This window comes from Candoia aspera, chromosome 1, assembly GCF_035149785.1.
Source record: "Candoia aspera isolate rCanAsp1 chromosome 1, rCanAsp1.hap2, whole genome shotgun sequence".
Lineage (NCBI taxonomy): Eukaryota > Metazoa > Chordata > Lepidosauria > Squamata > Boidae > Candoia > Candoia aspera.
Window position 1 is genome coordinate 280,208,717 of NC_086153.1, and position 20,152 is coordinate 280,228,868.

The window sequence follows — 20,152 nt, forward strand, 5'->3', positions numbered from 1 at the left end:
TAGTAGTTGTTGTTTTGCTGACATTAGTGGTCAGTGTTCCGAGTGAGGTCTTCCACTATGCCCTATGTTCTGATAATTTGATGCATTCACTGCTGGTGGGAGGCCTTATAGAAGCTATAAGGTAGTTCTGGGTGTCAAGCTCTAATAATGTTGGGTGATGATTTTTTTCTGATGGGATGCTCTTTGTGTCAACTGCTATCTTTATGATATGTTTCTGTGCTATTCAATAGGCAATTTGTGTAGCTTGGTTTCCACTCCTGTAAGTTATGAGGTATTTACAACTGCTGTGTCATGGGCTTCAGCATATTCCATGATACTCGTTCCATCATCATGGCATTCTCCATGTCCTTGTCCAGAATTCATCCTTTATCTCATCTGGGCATTCAGTCTGTGGCACATAACATGAAATAACTGTCAAGGCAAAACTCAATTTTGATGGATACTAGATTATCAGAGATTTGTTTCACTTCTGTTATATTGTTACAGAGTTTCTGGCTGATGATCACAGCCACAACATTTTGTTTAATCTTATCATAGTAAATTGGCTTGTAACCTTCTCTGATATCCCTGGCTTTTGCATTGGCCCACTTCCTCTCCTGAACACAGGTGGTGCTGGCTAATTTGTGGCAATGGCCTGTTAATATGTCTATATTGATGGTTGCTAGTCAGATTTTATATATAGGATCTTGCTGTTTTTGTTTTTGTTGGATTTGCTTCTTTAGCCTACCTTGTCCATAGGTGGGTAGCCTTGTGTTCCAGTTGTCTTGTCTGGGCAATAACATACACATTGCTTGTGGGGGATGCTCATGAAGTTTGCTTGTGAAAGCAAACGATCAGTGCATGGTGATAAGATGAGAGATTTGTTCTTCAGCCAGCTTGTTACAGAGTCTGGTGCTGTTTGCTGGTGGTCTGCAACTCCTTGTTTGACACTGCTTATGTATCTCATTTGAAGCTACCCTAATAAACATAATAGCAATAAGCTGCTCTCTAGTACGAGGGTGTTCCCCCATCTGTGACTTGGGAGACATGCTACTCAACTCTGGTGAAACAGTTGGCAGGTACTTCCCCTCTCCTAGACAGCCAGTTTGGTGTAGTGGTTAAGGCATCAGGCTAGAAACTGGGAGACTGAGTTCTAGTCCTACCTTAGGCACGAAGCCAGCTGGGCGATCTTGGGCCAGTCACTCTCTCTCAGTCCTAGGAAGAAGGCAATGGCAAACTACTTCTGAAATCTTGCCAAGAAAACTGCAGGGACTTGTCCAGGCAGTTGCCAGGAGTGAACACTTTCTCAAAGACATACATACACACACACACACACCCCTCTCCCACCACTGTTTCCTGAAATTGGTATTTGGAAGTTCGTTGCCTCCAACCCAGAGGTAAACTTCTGTCTTGCAAGACCAGTAGCCCTCAGTAGACATGTCCTTCGTAGATTTATCAGTCCCCTTTTAAAGCCAACCCAGTTAGTGGTCATCAGCAAATCTTGCAGTAATGAATTCCCTGTGTTAATTATGCACTGTGTTGAAGAAGTGCTTCCTTTTGATTTTCTTTTTTTTAAAATCTCCTTCAGTGATTTTTATTGGGTGGTCTTAGTTGCAACATTTTGAGAAAGGGAGAAAAAAATTCTCTCTACTTTCTCCGTACCATGCATGATTTTATACCCCCAATCATGTTCCTGCTCATCTCTTTTCTTTTCCAAGCTTAGAAGTTCCAAACTTTCCAACCTTTTATCTTAAGCAAAATGTTTGAACCCTCTGATCATTTTGATTGCCCTTTGAGATAATTGTATGTATTTTAAATCTTTGCAAGGGTGCATTCTAATATCACTTGTTTTGCATCTACTCTGAACCTTCTTTCTGAGTAGCCTACATTGGTTAGTTAATTAAGAAAGCTGAATCAAAATTCTTATGGCTGAGTTCACTTATTGTGCTAAGCCACAATATGATCAGCATGATTTTGCTTAGTATAATGTGTGGACTTTGGTATTATGTTTTATAAAATATGGTTAGTCATCATTATAAATTAAGTGGCTATGGCTTCTTCAACAGATCATCGTTAACAAAAACCTAGCTTAGTACAAAGTGTTTCTTAATTTTACATTGCTCTAATCAATACCACAGTTACTTAAGATTTATTTTTCATTTCCTATCTGTTTCCTTGGAAGAAGAAACTACTGGATCATTAATTCTTTACCTATTTGTTATTTTCTTTGGTTTTTCAGATTTTCCAGATGTTCCTCCACCTCTGACACCAGCTCCTCCAAAGAAATCCAGATTCAAAAATGCCCGTGTCCATTTTGATGAGGATCCAGGGGAGCAGATGGCTCATAATGATCAACATATCACGGCAGTCTTAAGCAAAATCATTGTATGTCATATTTGTAGGACCCATTATAACAATAAACGTGACTGATGACTACTAAAACTGAGCTGTATGCTCTAAAATGAGTAAAATAAAACTATATCTGCCAAAGTGATGCAAACATCACATTCCTTGAAAATCTGAATTTTGAAAGTTATATAAGATATGTATATTTGGTCATGCTTTCTCATTTTTGTTTATACTTCTGCTATCTGTAAATATAAGCTGGGATGGTAGAAGGAGTTTTTCAGGATCTGGCCACTGGAACTATAGAAAGTGGGCCTAGTACTGAATCATATGATTGGCCTCTTCCTAGCATTTACAGTGACATATGACTAGCATGTCTTTTCAAGCTTTTAAGCAGAGATTGGTATTATCTCTGCTGCCTAGAGCTTCTTTAGGTAGAGATGCATAGGGTTGACTCTGGAATCTTTTGCATGGCAAAGAAGTGCTTTACCACTAAGGTGGTCCTTTCCTAAGGTGTTCTTAGTTAGAACAGACTTGATGGATGTATGATGAAGATGTATGGATAGTTCATTTCTCTTCCAATGGAAGTTGCTTTGTGAATTTGTAATGTTTTCTGTCTGAAGCGTGGAGATGTCATTGCTTAGTGGCTATGAATAGCTGCCTGTTTAGTCTTACAAGCAGACCATTCTTAATCAAGGGGGAAGTGAGAATGTAAGTGGAGAGCTTATTTAAGACCTATTTATTTCTCACTGAGGAAAGAGTTGAATTTGAGTCATCTGCACCTAAGTCCCAGCTCTTTCTGCTAGGCCATGCTAGCCATCATACTTCAAATAAATAAGACTCAAACATGACATCTCTTTATCTGTGGCAGGAACATGATACAAGCACTGCCAGGGTGACCATGCCAGTGTTCCGGGGTGACCCATTTCCCCAAGTTTTTCATAGATCTGAAATAAAAACTGAGGTAAGAAAAAGCAGCTTCTTATTAACCAATTTGCTTTCTGCTTACTAGTTTTGTTTCTCTTTTTCTTCTGCTAACTTTACAGTTACTTTCTAGTTCTGAGTTTTGTTCTGGGATTCAAGAATACTGTCTGCAGATGGGATTTTTATTGTGTTCTTTTGTTTAATTCTGCAATAAACTTTCTATATCATAGGGATCAATTAATTATGGAGATGGGGTATCTTATTTTATAGACAAGGAATTAAATACTGTAGCTATTAATTTGGTTAGTCCAAGTATGCTTTGGCAAGTGGTAGCACCTAGTACCAAATTTAACTAATTTCAAAAAGTTAAGCGGAGGTCGATCTTGTAAGTATTTGAATGGGGAATCTTCAGAAAATACCTGGCCTGTAGGCAAGATTGGGAAGCTGAAACAAAGTCTCAGAAGAAGACAGTGGCGAATCATTTCTGTATTGCTGTAAGAAAACATGGATGTGTCCGCAAAATCACCAGGAGTTGAGCTCAAAGGACACTTCCTTTAATGTCAATATATTTTTTTGTCCTGGCCCAACTCTTTTTTTTTTAGTGTAGCTTCTGGCAAGTGTGCATATAGACATACGTACAGTATGTGCACACACACATACAGATGTGTCACATGCAAACATGTATTGACTAGGGGAAGAGTCAGACTCTGCAGGATTGATTTCAGCTGGAGCTGGTGAAGTTGGCTTGCCAAAAGCAGTAAACTAGGCACTACAGAGGATATTTGTCTTGTGTTTGTATATATTTTTTATTTCTACTCTTCCTTTTTGGAGAGATTGCTTTAAATCCATGGTTGCCTTCCTTTTGGGTAAACACAGTACTTATTTGGGAAATTTATGCCTCTGTCATGTTCCCGTTCCGATGTTTATGGTTCCTCGTAACGTTTCACATGTCATATCTGCAGTTGCGTGCCTGCCTGGCCACGCTGGTAAATTTCCTTTGTGCTGACTTGTGATCTTCTGGAATGTATGTTTGGGTTATCTCTGCTGTTCAAGGTTACTTTCTCAGGCCGATTCTAATGGTTGCTAGCGTCTGGGGTGGGTGGTTGCTATGCTAGCCTGAGGGGAGGGTTTGCAACAGGAGCAAGGCTTTTTAAGTTTGCATTTGGCGCGCTTTTGCTCATTCTCAGCTTTCTTCGTACTTTGCATACTATTCATTCAATAAATTAGTTTTCTCTAGTAACTACTGATGAGACTCCTTTTATTGGAATAGGCAATCATTACAGCCTCAGTCTTGCATCCACCTATCTGGGAGTAAGTCTCATAGGATAAGAAAATTATTATTTTTTCTGCATAATGATCAGTTTGTGCAGTTCAGCAATGCATCTGTTAATTGCAAAATATAATTTGCTCTCTGACAAGTCGTTACAGTTGGCAGGAAGCAAACATTTAATGCCTTTACATTCTTGAAACCGTTCTTGTCATATAGACTGCCTAGATATCCTCCAAATTTTATGACTTAAGCCTCTTCTAGTGCAATTGTATGTATGTCTGCTCAGAAATATGCCTCCCTGAATTCATTTATTAATCCCATATAAATGTACAAGATTGCAGTTACTTCTTGTAATGTGAATTGAATTGGAACTTGCCTTTGACGAGACATGAGTAGGGTTGCATAGTAAAAGGAGCTTAATTTGCAACCAAAGTTAAAGTTGTTAAAGTTTAAAACATGATTTTTGAACATTAACACCTTTCACCCTGAATCAGGTCTCCCTAAATCTGTTTAGTCGATTTTTTTCTTTACACTGGTACAATCTGAAATGAATACTGGATGTGTTGATTTTTCATGATACTGAAGGATCTTGTATGTAATTATTATCACACCAATCTAGCTTGAAAATTATAACACCAATTATTCCATGATAAAGAAAAATAACGATTTCCTTTCCTATTGGTATTTATTCTATTTTTTTCTTATATAAATAAGTTTTAAATGTATTTTTGTATAGTTGGAGAAATTCAACCCAGTTTTTTAGAACTCCCCAAAAAGAACCTTCCTTGAGATTTTACACATTCTCCCTTTCTCTCTCTCTTTTTCTCTCTGTGTTTAAATATAACAAAATATATTTGGATAATAAGCTTGGGGATATTTCTAAAGCTTGCCTCCCAGGTTTTTATTTATTTATTTATATAGATAGATAGATAGTCTGTGTGCAAGTCTGCTGGGATAATCTGAGGATTGTGCTAAAAGTCTAAACTTTATTCACGTTGTGTTCTGATGTTTCCTTTTCTGCAGTTTTCTGTGGTTTTGCACTGTGTTTACTTGAGTTTCTTCTTCTTCTTACCTATTTACTTGAGAAGGTAGAAACTGCAGTTTTCTTCTGCTCAGGAGTGGTTCCCATCCACCTAATTACTGGAGTATTAGGAGGCTGTGAGTCAGAAAACTGAATCCCCAATGATAAGAGAGAGAGAAAGTTGGATTTTGTCTCCTTGGAAGCAGCCTGAGATTGACAGGAAAGAGAATCCAAATAGCTCGTTGAAGAGAAGGCTAAGACTTTTGGACGATGTTTTTAATACACTGCAAACATGGTAGTGTATGGTACTGTTTTTGATCATTTTAAATATTGATGGTAGGTTTTCTCAATGTAGTGTTTCTTTTTAATTATCAGGCAGGAGATACGAGATGGGATCCAGAGATGTTCCACATGAACAAAGTGGCTTTGGCACTCTGAATCAGCTCTTTCAGCTCTTGCCTGAGCGAGGCTAACTTGCCTCCTTAGAAATTCTTGTAGCCTGTGGAAGGCAACCTCTTTCATGCAGTCAGTTGTGAGCAAATACAGGTAGTCCTCACTTAACAACCATTCATTTAGCAACCACCTGGAGTTATGACAGCACTGAAGAAAAGTCCGTTCCTCGCACTTATGACCTTGCAGTGTCCCCACTGTCATGTGATTGCAATTCAGGAGCTTGACAACTGTCACCCATTTACAATGGTTGCAGTATCCCACGGTCACATGATTGCCATTTTTGACTTTCCCAGCCAGCTTCCGATAAGCAAAATCAATAGTGTGATTTGCTTAACGACCACATGGTTCACTTAACGACCATGTGATTTGCTTAATGGCTGCTGCAAAAATGGTCGTAAAATGGGTCCAGGTTCACTGAATGATTGCATTGCTTAGCAACCTAAATTTCAGTCCCAATTGTGGTTGTTAAGTGAGGACTACCTGTAGCTTCTCCAACCTTAGAGGCTACAACCTATTTTCTTTCTTTCTTTCCTTCATGCCTGCCTGAATCTCCTAGCACAAAGGTTAATTAGCTTTATCCTGTCTTTTCGTGGCATCCTTCAAATAATCAGGGTGTAGCTGTGCTTGCATGTAAATACCATGTAAACTTTGCTTGGATAAGCATCATTAATCCAATTCATTATTGTAAGAATATTGCCCTATTACAGTTCACAGATATTCAGGAATGGCATTTCAAGACAGTGAAGTCTGTTTAGTCTTGAAAATGAACCTCCTTTGGATAACTAGTCTGTCAGGTTAATTATGGGGAGAGAGCTCTTGTGTGCGCTGGTGTGGAAGAAACTTGCTGGATTTTAGCCTAAGGTTTGATTCCCCAGCATAAGTCAGTTTCCTTTCATTTTCGCATGTAGCAATGGATTACAGTAATAATTTTTTTCTGTCTATAGGAAGTGCAATGAAGGATTACATTTTTTTTCCTTATATCGGAACCTTCTAAGCTTTATTTAGGTTGTAACTAGTGCTCTGGAATACTGAAATGCCGGCCCCTGGATAAAAAAAGGAGCTACTACTGAATTAAGATGCTGTTGCAAAATTCATTGAAAAAGTTTATAATGACAGAATCATCTTTATAAACAGGGATAAAGGAAAGCAGAGCTCCTACGTATTCTTATTAGGGAGCAAGCCCCCAATAGGCAGCACAGCTCAGTTTAAACCCTAGTAAAAATCTATAGGACTGCACCATAAATCAAAGAGCATCTATTAGTATACATTAAAAAAAAGAGCAAATTTGGATAATACATATTGATCTGACTGGAGGAAGTGGCAGGAAATTTAATGAGCTGTGTATGGTTATACAAGCGGGATCTATAAGAAAAGCTAGCTAGTCATGCTTTATGTCAGGATATTCCATTCTGCCCCCTAGCCATACCACACTTCATGGCCAGTTTCCCTTGTACTATTTGGGGACCTTCTCCCTTATATATAGACCTTCTATATGCATCTTAAGTGCTAATACAGTACTTCTGCAAGCTTTGGGACTCTCTTGGTTTTGCTGATACCTCTTTCTTGTGCATAGAATGTACATATACGAACCTGTACTTACTAGTACCCACTATAGGATGAAAACATGGGAAAATAGTGAAGTTTTGATTTGCTGTCTTGTCTTCCTGCAGGCAAAATCAGCACCTGGAAAGAAAAGCATCTTTGCCCAGAAGATAGCTGCCAAGAAGGCAGCTGAAGGGGTTTTCACCCCTCTTCTTGCTGCTGAGCAGTCAAATGCAGGGCAGGCCACTCCAGATACTTTGGAGGTACAGATCCATGGGGAAAATGAAGGTGAATATTACAATTGGCTCGGAAAGCTTTGGAGATATTTGCTGGAGGTGAGAACAAATAGTTCTTAAAAAGTGGGTGGTTGCCTCCAGGATCTCTTGACGCTGTGGATATAATCCTGTTGCACACTTACTGAACTCAGTGGGACTTATTTCAGAGTATAAACCAGTTTAAGACTATAAATTAATCCAAAGAGGTGTAAAGGACCTCCTGCATTATTGAAAGTGGGGCACTCTTTTACTGATTGTCATGCTAGTTTTTCTTGGCATATCCTTCCTTTCTCTTGGAGAAATTTCTCATGCTTTGAGAATCACTGCCATGGCACATAAGGGGTTCTCACATTTAAATTTATTTCTCTTTGCTACTTAGCCCCTTCTAGCTATGACACTCAAGATTTCTCAACCTTTAAGCCAGCTCAATTCCTTTGTCTGAAATGGAATTTTGATTGGCCTTTGATAAATTAATACAATTCCATTTCAGATTATAATTTGAATTCCAAATAAAAGTTGTATGTCTGGACGAGAGAAGGGGTGAGTAAAGTGTTATGTTGCATTTAGGCACAATGGATTAGCTGTGTCTTGTTTCCTTAAGCACAACACGATCTCAGACGTTCTTCTTCACTAAGAGATTGCCTACTGCCACCCTGCATTATTTATAATGCAGTTATAATTAAGACTTGGAAAGCTGCCCAACTCACAATAATTTGTACAGCTAGGTGATGTTTGTCAGAAGCTGGCAGTGAAGGGCACAAACAGTGATCACTTGGCTGTGGGACTCTGCAATGTCATAATTGCAAGCTATTGCCAAGTACACTAATTGCGATCATGTGATTGTGGGGACACTGCAGTGGCCACAACTGCAAGGACCGGTCGTAAGTCCCCTTCATTCAGTGCAGTCATAACTTTGAACAGTTCTGAATGAGTGGAAGTTAAGTGAGGACTATGTGTAGTCAAAATTCAATACTACAAATCATCTTCTAGGGGCAAAATTTCCTCCTCCAACTATTATGTTTACAGAAACAAAGCAGAAATATATAGCTGCTAGATACTTACTTGCTGTGAGTTATAGAGCAAAAAAGTAACTGGATACTATCATCATTTTAGCATCTATATATTTTTCTTAATCAGGAAGTAAAGCATAAGAACAGAATATAACTCTGAAGGGTATTAATTGAGACACATGAATACTCCGGAGTATGTTTTGTAACACAGTGAGCGCTCTTGATTTTTAGGTGATGCTGTTGGTAGCATACAAAGTCGGTTGCCTTGCATTGTCACGGGTGAAGGTCTTGGAAGCCTGACTGGTGAGCAGGAAGCCCAGAACATCCACAAAGAAAATTTGGAAAGGTTGCAATCGATGTCTAAAGAACAGATCTTGGAGGAGCAGAAGCGATTGATGGCTCAATTAGGTAATTGTTTTTGCTGACTTACCTTAGCTGAATACCTGTCTTGGTAAACTGCAAATCAATTGGTGTGTTTAATTCATTTACGTATTTGGATTTCTTTACCTTCCTCTATAATTAAGGCATGACACATTCCTAAACATTTCAAAAGATATGAACTCCAGCACAGCAGAACACAATCCAAAGTACCAAAGCTTTATTAGTTTACAGTTCAAAAACATATATTGGTTCCCAGATTTGAAGCTTTCCTCTTGCAATATTTAATTTATGTAGCTGTCCACATAATAGAGTCATGAAACAGAAAGTTGATCTTGGGTCTGCCAGAATAAGAAAATGCTTCACTGACATAAATTGGGATGTGTGTCTTTAATTTGCACTCCAAAAGCAGCCCTTACCTGAAGACTAGATGGACAAGCCTTTTCCAGATATTTAGTCATTTGACTGAAAGAATTGAAATATTATTTCATTGAAGGGGACCATTAATAATGCTTGTATTTTGTTTTGTTTTCATTTGTCAGACCCCAATTTACTTGTTTTCTTAAAGTCACGATATGGTACTTGCACAACTAAAGAAGGAGAAAAGAAAGGTGAACATGAGAGGCCAACAAGGCTTACAGAGCCACAGACATTGCCTGTATCCCAGCCTGAGGCAGTGGAAACCATGACAGCTACTTTGCTACAGAAACCAAACATGGAAGAGGAACCAGGCATGGAGGACTCCCCAAGAGCTGAAGCCCCTAAAAGAATGGATGCTGCAGGTAATGGAAGACATAGCAGCAGGTAGTCCTCACTTACTGACTGGCCCCTTAAAGGCCATTCAAAGTTACAATGGTACCCCAAAAGTAGATTTCCAACTGGGGCCCGAATTACGACCCTCACAAGGCCTCCGCAATCACGTGACCAAGATTTGGCCATCCTGGAAGCGGTGGCCATTTTGGGTCACATGTTCGCCCTTTGGAACCAGGAAGTCCTCCAGGCATACGACGGCTGGATTTCTGAGGCAGCAGGCCCGGTCACGTGGTCGCACTACTTCCTGTGATTTAGCAGCCGGCAGAGGGAGGCTTGAGTGTGCCTTATAGTACTGTACAGGAAAGGTAAGTATTTTTTCCATGCAGTACTGTACTTATACTTGCCTTTAATCTTTTCCCAGTTTTTGTTTAACTTAAGTAGAGATTTGTATGGTGCCATGCATGTTCCATCCTCTGCCTGATTTTTAATTATATTTAACAATACTGAGTGCTGGTTTACTCTTTTTAAAACAGTTTTATAAAAAACAGATTTATATACAGTACTGTACAGTAGTAAAAGCTGCAGAGTTTTCTGCAGCAGGAAAAGAAAGTTACAGTACTGTATAGAAATCTGATTTTTATAAAACATCTGTTTTAAAAACAGTAAACCAGCATTCAGTATTGTTAAATATAATTAAAAATCAGGCAGACAGAGGATGGAACACTCGTGGCACCATACAAATCTCTACTTACGTTAAACAAAAACTGGGAAAAGATTAAAGGCAATTATAAGCACTACAGTTCTACAGTACAGTACTAAACAGGTTTAAAAGGACAGTAGAACAAAGATTCCAATGAAGACCTTACAGTAAAAGTTTTTAATAATCAACTAGTAATATTAGTTGAAAATAACAGTAATATTAACTGAAAATAATACCACTGTAGCCACAGAAGCATTTTCATACTCATGTTTTGGTGGAAAACATATGACTATCACACTCTGCCCACTATAATACTGCAAAGTAACTCCTGGTTTGCTTGACAACCGCACCATTCGCTTAACAACCGAAGGAAACCACATGCCCTGATCTTGAATCTTTAATGACCACTGTGAATCGCTTAACAACTGCGCTAAAAAAGGTGGTAAAAACGATTCTGGCTCACTTAACAGTCGTTATGACTTACAACCAAAAATTTGGGCTCAATCATGGTCATTAAGTGAAGACTACCTGTATTTGATACAGAAGCTTACATTTCTGAGCAAAGATGCCAGGTTTTCAGATGTCATATTCATACTCAGTTTTGCAGGATGATGTTCAGCTAGAACAATTGCACCATTTTTTTTGTTGAGCACCAAAACTTACTAAAGAACCAAGAAGATGCTATTTTAGATTGTCTTGATGGGAGGGAAAAACTCTTTGCCTTTTTGGATTTCTTGGGGTGGAGAGAAACTGTTCCCACTTAACTTTGGGTAAAATCCAGATGAATGCTTCTATTAGCTACTAATCTTAGTGGAAGGAGTTTACACACACAGAATGTATTGGGAATTTTCTAGGGCTCTGTGAAAGTTCAAAGGATTGGTTCATTTTGATGCTTAAGGGTTTCTGTACATTTATAAAAGACAGTTCAGTTGGCATTGTCGAAGTGCCTGGCTGAATGGAAATGCTCTGCCTCAGTGATTCAAGTGGAAGCATTGTTCATGCCCAAGCATCTAGCTATTTCGAATCAGGATATCATCTTGAATCAAATCTTCCTTCAAGGTGGTTCTGCAGAGCAAAACAAAGCAACACTGTTCCTTGCAGGCTAAGAATTCCCACTCTCTCTGCAGTTCCCACTCATTCTCAAAGTCCATCCTGGAGATCCCTGAGGGGAGGAGAAAGTCCCAGTGTACTAGTGAATGCATTAAAGCCCCAGTACAGTCCTAGTTTTTAATATTTTGTTCTTTCTTCTCTTGCCTTGTTCTTTGGGAGGGCATATCAGAGAGAAAGGGTGTGACAATTAGAGACTAGATGCTACTGGACTAATTTTGAACAGCACCTTTCCCTTCTTGAGAGGCTGTATGTGCTTTGGGAGGAAGGAGTGTAGGCTGATTCAGTCCTTACCTACTACTTCCTATGTCCAATCGTGATATTATCTGCTTCCTATTAATATTTGTATATTTAAGAGGCTTTGAAAAAAACTTTTTGTCTTTTTTGCTTCCAGTTGTTTTCCCTTCACTCTGAGAGTCTAAAATGAGGTGTTGCACAGACGTTTATTTATGATATTTTAATATGGTGGATCAATGAAGTCCTCTGAACAGTTTACAGAAGTTCCTAATCAAAATTAAAATCAGGTTGGCCATATGCTGCCACATACTGAAACAAAAAGGTTTTTACCTGGCATCAAAATGACACACGCCCTCTTTTTAGTAATTAATTGCTTACCTCATTTGTTAGGGAAACCTGGAGAAGAGCCTCCAATGAAGACTTTAAGGTAGAGGGTTACTTTCTGTTCCACAGGCATACTGAGCTAGTCAGATCAACCTATTTGATGGGAATTCTCCTGAGATGGATGAGGTCTGTAGGATTTAAGAATTTTATCTGTAGATTATCCTCTTGGCCTTCTGGATTGCTGTTAAGACTTGGCTTTTTCTATAGGCATTAACACCAGGATGTTAGGGGAGCCCAATATATGTAAGTTTGTTTTCTGAATTTATTAATATGGTGTCTTGCTTTTCTTTTTTATTGGATTGTTTTAGATTTAGTTATGGGGCGTCTTTTTATTTGCTTTTTTGTAAACTGGTTGTTGGCTTCTTTCTCCATTGTTGCTTACCTCTCTGCAGCATTCCCTTCCCTTCCCTGATCCTTAATGCGCTACATTCTCTCAGTCTCAGCGGCCACTTGGAGCCAGCTTAATGAGGCTTTTGGATTGGAGTGGTATGCTTTGGTGAGATTAGGTACTGTGTTTACTGTTTTCTTGTTGAGAGAGCAGTTTAACACGGAAGAGGCAAGAGCGAGAGAGCACAGTGATTGAGTACAGGTAATGCTTGAGTTGCGACTGCAGTTGGGACTGGAGTTGCCATCGCTAAGTGATGCGGCCATAATGCGCGACATCACGCAATGGCAATCCAGGCAGTTCCAGCTGTTGTAACTCCAGATGCATAGGTCGTTAAGCAGGAAGCTGAGAGAGTCCCAGGTAAAGAGGATGGGGGTGCCGCAGGGGGATGGGGAGGCCCTGGGAGGCCCAGTGCAGGCTGCACATGAGTTGTGGGAGGGGATGCTGTGGTACAGTGCAAGCTCAGGAAGGCCAAGGATAGAGCGTGTGGGGTGCATGTGATCACACAGAAGCTGGGGAAAGGGCGTTGGTGCATGCAAGGGCAGGGAGGCTGGGGAAAGAGGGCGCAGAGTGCATGCATGTGTGCGAGTGCAGGGAGGCCAGGGAAAGAGGGTACAGGGTGTGTGTGAGTGAAGGGGGAAGGAGGGTGTGGTATATGTGAGGGAAGAAAGGCTGGGGGTTGGGAAGACTTACCTAAGCAACTTGTGACCTTCCCTGTTGGCTTCGCCATTGATTTTGCTTGTGGGAAGTTGGCAGGGAAGGTCGCGAATGGCAATCATGTGACCGCGGGACACTGCTACCAGTTGTAAGTGTGAACTGGTTGCCAAGCGCTCAAATTTTGTTAATGTGACCACAGGAATGCTGCAATGGCCGGAATTTGGAGGACCCATCGTAAGTTCCTTCGTTCAAGTTCCTTCGTTCAACACCGTCGTAACTTTGGTCACCGAACAAATGGCCATAACTCAAGGACTACCTACCTCCAAAAAAACATGTCTTCTCCCCTCCTTTTTATTTCCTTTGTTGTTACTTCAACACATCCTCCACATTTTCTGTTTATTTTTCAGCATTCTGGAGCTAAATAATAAGGTGGTTGACTTTAAGAGAAATGTTGATGCTCTTTCTGTATGAGAAGGAAACCAGCCTTCAGGCCAAACTATTTGTAAAATTATGGACACCAGCAAAGAATTGATGAGAGTAGAGGAGTGCAGCGGTCCGAAAAACAGATTGGGGTTCTCAGAAAAAGAAAAGTGGCTTGCCTCAAGAGGGCAATTTCTTTGCAGAGAAATAACCATATCTTTGGAAAGAACTGAGCAATTCAAAATGTCAATGAAGCTTTTCAAACTTCCTGAAGTTTCGCTTGTAGCACATTGTGCCCAGCAGGAGATACAATATTAATTTTGCATTAGCATTTAGCAGTGGAAAGCTGCCACTCTTGATGCCAAGCAGTAAATTCACAATGAATAAATTAATAATAGGTGTAACTCCAAAGAGAAAGAGGAACTCTGCTCTTGCCACAGGAAGAGAATAATTTGTTCAAACTGAGAGACAAATTCTTAATAAGATGGAAGGATTTGTCTTTTAATTCTCAAGGTCCTGCATCCATTTTTTCAAGGGGAATCGGCCCATGAATGATGCTTTTTGCCGTGCCAGTTTACATCCCCATCAGGCTAGTGTTGCGTCTCAAAACTGTAGCGCTTAGGAGGGTCTGTATTTCAGTAATAGGGCATGTGTTTTCCATGCTGAATGACCTAAATCCAATCCTTGATCTCTGTAGATAAAAAATTTGCAAATAATGGAAAATGCCTCTGCCCTAAATCCTGGACAGTCAAGTGGATAGCAGAAGAAGAGAGAAACCAGTTATCTTACTGCTGGATCACTTGTTTATATTGGCTATTTAATGAGACACACAAATGCAAATGAGGCATTCAGATAGAACTTTGAAATTTATTTATTTATTTATTTATTTAATGAACTTATATGGCTGCCTATCTCACACAGTGATCCTAGGCGGCTCACAACAACCAATAAAAGCAACAATATAAAAACAGATCATACCCTTCCCAGCAGGTGCCAAACCACTCATACTGTGAACTCCCTGGGTCAGCCCAATGCTTGGGGGCACAACCAGTCTTTATGGCCTTCCAGAAGACTAAAAGGGTAGGGGCCCCTGTATCTCAGGTGGGAGACTATTCCAGAGAGCCGGGATGGCTACAAAGAAGACACCCCTCCAAGGTCCCACCAGATGACCATGTTTGAGGGGAGGGACCTAGAGCTTGTCCACCCAACCTGACCTAGGGGGATGGGCAGATACCCTCGGGGAAAGTCAGTTCCACAAGTAACCTGGCCCTGTTCCACGTAGGGCCTTAAAGTAATAACCTGCACATTGAAATTGCCTTGCACCAATTGAAATTCAATGATTTTTTTTTCAAAATCTCTTTAAACCCTAGCTTCTTTTTTTCTGGTATCATGACAAGTTGTAGCATATAATAGTGAACTTGGATCAGTTTGGGGCTCAAGCACGTCTCCCCCTTTCCTTTGTCATGGCTATGGGGATGATACAAACTTTCTCTTCCAATTCTGTTAATGGTTCTGGTTCAAGTTCCCGGAACAGCTGCTCTTAAATAATTGCCGTCAGGTGGTGGTGGAGTGTTGAAGAGAGGGGGTCTCTTTATTTGTGGCCCTACGTCTCTGGAATAATGTATTTTCAGGGATTTATCAGGTTTTCGGGGGTTTTAAGAAAATCCTGAAAGTCCAAGTTTTTGTTGCTTTTTTCTTAATTTTTGAGTTCCTTTTATTGAATTACTGTTTTATATTTTTCTTAACTTATATACATTATTGGAAGAATTTCTTCCTCCAGAGGGCCTTGAAAATAATTTTAATTAGATGAAATTAAGTTTTCATTTTTGTCCAAACGTGACATAGTGATGATCTATTCTAAACAAGCTACCTTTAAACCATGTAATATAAATATGGCTTGTTTCACCAAACCACACCTAAGATTAATCACAGTTCAGGTTTTCTGCAGTGCACTTAGCTGCAGTTAAAAAAATTGAAGCAAAGACTAATATTTTTCTCAGGATCGTGCTGTGAGGGGGACTGCATAAGTTTCTATCACTGTAAACCCTGATTTCTTGTAATGCTTCAACAGAACTGTTATGATGCAATTTCAAAATTCACTAGATTCCCCAGCTGTAAGTCAATAAATGCTATAAACTCAAACAGTACGAGTCTGGGTGTCTTCGTGGACTCATGGCTCCTGTTAGAACAGCAGGAAGAGGCTGTGGCCAGGAGGGCCTTTGCAGACCTAGCATGCCATTTTTGGAATGAGAAGCTTTGCGGGCCCTCAGTCATGCCTGTGTCACCTTATGTCTGGACTATTGCAGCTCACTCGGCTTGGTGCTGCAGCTGATTTAGGATGCAGTGGCCCAGGTAGTTACAGGTGCATCTATATTTGCCCATGTGCTCTCTCTACTATAGGACCTTTATTGGCTGCCAGCTAGCTTCTGGGTGCAATTCAAGGGACTAGTTTTTATGTCAAAAAGCCTGTATGGCTCAACATCTGGATATCTTTGAGGCTACCTGCTGTGGGAAGACTCTGTGTGCCAAAGAAGATTGGGAAGAGGAAGCATATTCCTCTGAAGGAATGTGGTTATTAGGGACCCCGTGTACATGCCTTCTCAGTGATGCTTCCCCTTCTCTGGAAAACCTCCATGTGGATATAAGGCCAGCCTCTTCCATTCTCAACTTCCATAGGGTGGTCAAGACTTTTGGGAACAGGATAGAGGGATGATTTCTCCCAGGGTCTTAAAACTGTTGATTGGTGGGATAGGTGTTTATGGTTTGTTTAGGTTGTGGAAATTCAGTGACTACCTTGGATAAAGCACTGTTACCATACATGTCTCCAATCCATAAATGCTGGCGTCTGCATCCAATATGACAGACTTACTTGGTTATGATATTTGCAGTCCACTCTTCCTTCAGAAAGTACAGAGCAGCACTTCAACTGCATAGCTGCCTGTGAGGTGAAATAGTCTGAAAGAGAATTATATGCCCAGGACTGTTACGATTGAACAGAGGTTCAGTGTGGTTTTCCTGCATCCAAGGAGAGCGCCCTAATAACTGGATTTCACTTGCAGGCAGAGATCACTGCACTTGGTGGAAATATTTCATTTTGTGCAAGTAGGAGCATGCAGCTTTGCAAAACCTCATGAGGTACTCTTTGTTTTGAGTGTGAGTCTCCTGTCTCAAAACTACAGGCTGTAGTTTTGGAAGCATTTCAAGCTTGAAACAGTGGTTCTGAGCATGAACTACTCCAAGCTCTCATTTTGCACTCAAAATGGGATGTTTCATGCTTGAAGTGGTCACAAACTAACGTTTTGCGTATATAATTCCTGCGTAATGCTTGTAAGGAACATTAAACTGCATTGCTTGGTGTGCTTTGTAGCACCAGGGTGGGCAGAGTGTTTGCTACTGAATCTTGATTATAGAAGGCCAGATCTCTAGTGGATGGAGTGGACCATGTCTATGAAACTCCATGTAAGGGAGACCAAACTGCAGGCAATGGCATCACAGGCTGACTACATTTCAGTCTGAAAAAACTAAATAGAAGCTTGAAAAGATTCTGTGCCTATTTATCATCTGGGCTGCCAGCTCATATTTCGCTAGGAGGATTTATCAGGAATTGAACAGTCTGCTGATAACAGTAGAATAAGTAACAGTATTTTTTCCTGTTGACAAGATTTCAGTGCTTGTGTCTGAGGTACACAAGCACTAAAATGATTCAGAGCGTGGTTTAATTAGCCTTTTCCATTTAGTGATTAATGGAAAGGAAAAAAACACACACAAATGCACTGAATTATAAATAGCTGAACAGTACAGGTTTCTGTTGTTTTTTCCTGCTTCACACCCACCATCTTGATGCATTAAAAAAAAAAAAATAGAATGTGCAATGAACTAAATGTGAGGTAGATAGAAGTTTGCAGAGATATTTTTTGATCCAGTCCTTTAATTTTCTTATCCTCCCTCTCTCTCTCTGTTGACATTTTAGATGTTATTTAGCTTTTTTCCTATAAAAAGAAAAGCCGTACTGTATGTTCCTACCGCTCATGAAACTAAAGGGGCAGGGACAAGAAGACTTGCTCCAGCCTGAAGAAGTAGCTTGTTTCCTGACATAAAGATGGCCCACTTCCTGTTAACATTTAGGAGGGAAGTGAAAACCATCCTCTGTTGCTGGGCCTTTGGATTTTAACTTTCTGGCAACGCTGTTACCATGTTTTACCAGCTGAGATTATATTGTTGTTGTTGTTGTCGCTGCTGTCTATTCACTCAAGGAATATCACAGTTTTTAGACTAGAATTTTCAGTCGTTTGGGTTCTAACCCAGAACCTAGGAATGATGGAAGTATGATGATATTGATAATAATAACAGCAGTAATGGTTTTAACTTCTTATGGTGTTTTACATATGTGAAGCAGGCAGGACATGTGTGCAAATGCACACACATAGCAACTGTCATGCGCTGCCTACCTCTGAATAACGTTCAGACACTGGGTTGCAAAGCAGGCTCTGGTTTATTTCAGGATAGGTACAACGTTGTTAGAAAAAGCTGAGAGTGACAGGAGCGCGCCGGTGCGGGGTTTAAATACCCCGCGCCGGTCAGCGCCCCCTCGCTCTCGGTCACGTCACCCCCCTTTGTCCCATGCGTTGCCCTGCCATTGGTTGAGGGTTTCTAGGATCGCCCATCCTCAGGTTTTCATTCTTCTGCTGATTGCTTTCAGCTGGGCGATCCCCGTGGTATTGCTGCTGATGGCTTGGGTGGCTCCGTGATCCGTTTATCTATTGTTTGTTAGCCGTTAGTCGTTGTGGGTTGATGGCTACTTAACTTGTACCCCTTCACCTATTTCCTTGTCATTGTCATGAGTGCCATTGCGCTGATTACTTTAGCTCAACGGCACTCATGACATACTGCCCCCTTTCCGAATAGTGTTCTCCCCCGGGTTTCTGGGTTTCCCCCATGGAGCTGTCAAAACGCCATTTTTTTTTTTTTTTTTTTTTTTTTTTTTTTTTCAAAGTTCCCGCCGGAGTAGTTGTCGCCCCTCCCTTTGCTCCTCCCTCTACCACGTGCCTTCCCAGGGTGTGTCCATGGTGCGCATGCTCGGGTTCTGACCTGGCGTGCGCATGCTCCAACCACACCCTGTTTGTTTGGCTCAGTTCGGCGAGGCGAGAGGCGTGGCTGGTCGGGTGCTGCTCAGCTCCAGGTAGGGCCCTTTTTTGCTTATTTGGAGTGCGTCGCCTTTGTTGTGTCTCCTGGGCGTTGCCCCCAGGTTGCCCTGTTGACTTGCTTGCCACTCCCCCGCGGCCAGGGGGCGGGGGGAGGGTGCTGGCGATCGTTTGTCACCACCCCGTGGGCCCGGGGCGGGGGGAGTGAGTCCCGGGGGGGGGAAGGTCCACCCAAGTCGCGGGCTTGGGGGGGGCCCCTTCCCTTGGGGCACGGGAGGCGGGGGGAGGCCTGCGGGGGGGGGGGTTGGTTTTGCTGACCTTGATTGCGGTTTGTCGGGGTATGCCCGGTGGAATGCTCTGGTCAGGTCAGGCGCTTTAACGTTGTGCGCCGCCACCCATTCCGGGTGGGGGAAGTGTTTCCACCTGACCAGATAGTGTAGGGTTCCTCGTTGCTTGCGTGAGTCGAGGATGTCCCTTATCTCGAAGTGGTGTTGCCCGTCGATCATAAGCGGTGCGGGCTGAGGCGTGCTTGGGTGCCATCGGGAGGTGGTTGCCGGTTTTAGGAGGCTGGTGTGGAACACCGGGTGGAGCCTCCGGAGGTTGTGTGGCAGGTCCAGGCGTATTGCTACCGGGTTCACTATTTGCGTGACTCGGAACGGCCCGATGTACTTAGGCCCCAGTTTTTTCGAGGGTTGGGTTGACTTTAGGAACTTGGTGGAGAGATAGGCCATGTCCCCCGCCTGGAACGTCGGTTGTTGGCGCCGGTGCTTGTCGGCCTGCTCTTTGTAAGCAGCCTGTGCCTCCTTCAGCGCCGCCGTGATTACTGGCCATGCTTCCGCGATCTTCCGTCCCCAGTCGCTGGCGTCCACCTGGGGTTCCGGGGGTTGAGGTAGCTCCGGTATGGGGACGAAGTCGCGCCCCGAGACTACTTCGAACGGGGTTTTTCCCGTGCTCGTGTGGACGGCGTTGTTGTATGCGACTTCGGCGAACGGGAGCAGTTCAGCCCAGTCGTCCTGGTGGTAGTTCGTATAGGATCGTATAAATTGCTCTAAGGTGGCATTAAGAACCTCAGTGGCTCCGTCCGTCTGCGGATGCCAAGCCGTAGACAGGGCCTGTTGGGTCCCCGTCAGCTTCAAGAAGGCCCGCCAGAATTTGGAGGTGAACTGTGTG

At 41.8% G+C, this 20,152-nt stretch overlaps 1 protein-coding gene across 1 annotated transcript in view; it reads left to right on the forward strand.

Annotated features, from left to right (window-relative positions):
• The window catches only part of RPAP1 (RNA polymerase II associated protein 1), a 68,156-nt gene that overhangs the window by 7,228 nt on the left and 40,776 nt on the right, over positions 1–20,152 (forward strand). The window contains exons 3-7 of the mRNA XM_063289917.1: positions 2,219–2,364; positions 3,197–3,289; positions 7,664–7,823; positions 9,052–9,228; positions 9,741–9,980. Coding sequence (XP_063145987.1) covers positions 2,219–2,364; positions 3,197–3,289; positions 7,664–7,823; positions 9,052–9,228; positions 9,741–9,980 — 816 coding nt within the window. The remainder of the gene's footprint in view (positions 1–2,218; positions 2,365–3,196; positions 3,290–7,663; positions 7,824–9,051; positions 9,229–9,740; positions 9,981–20,152) is intronic.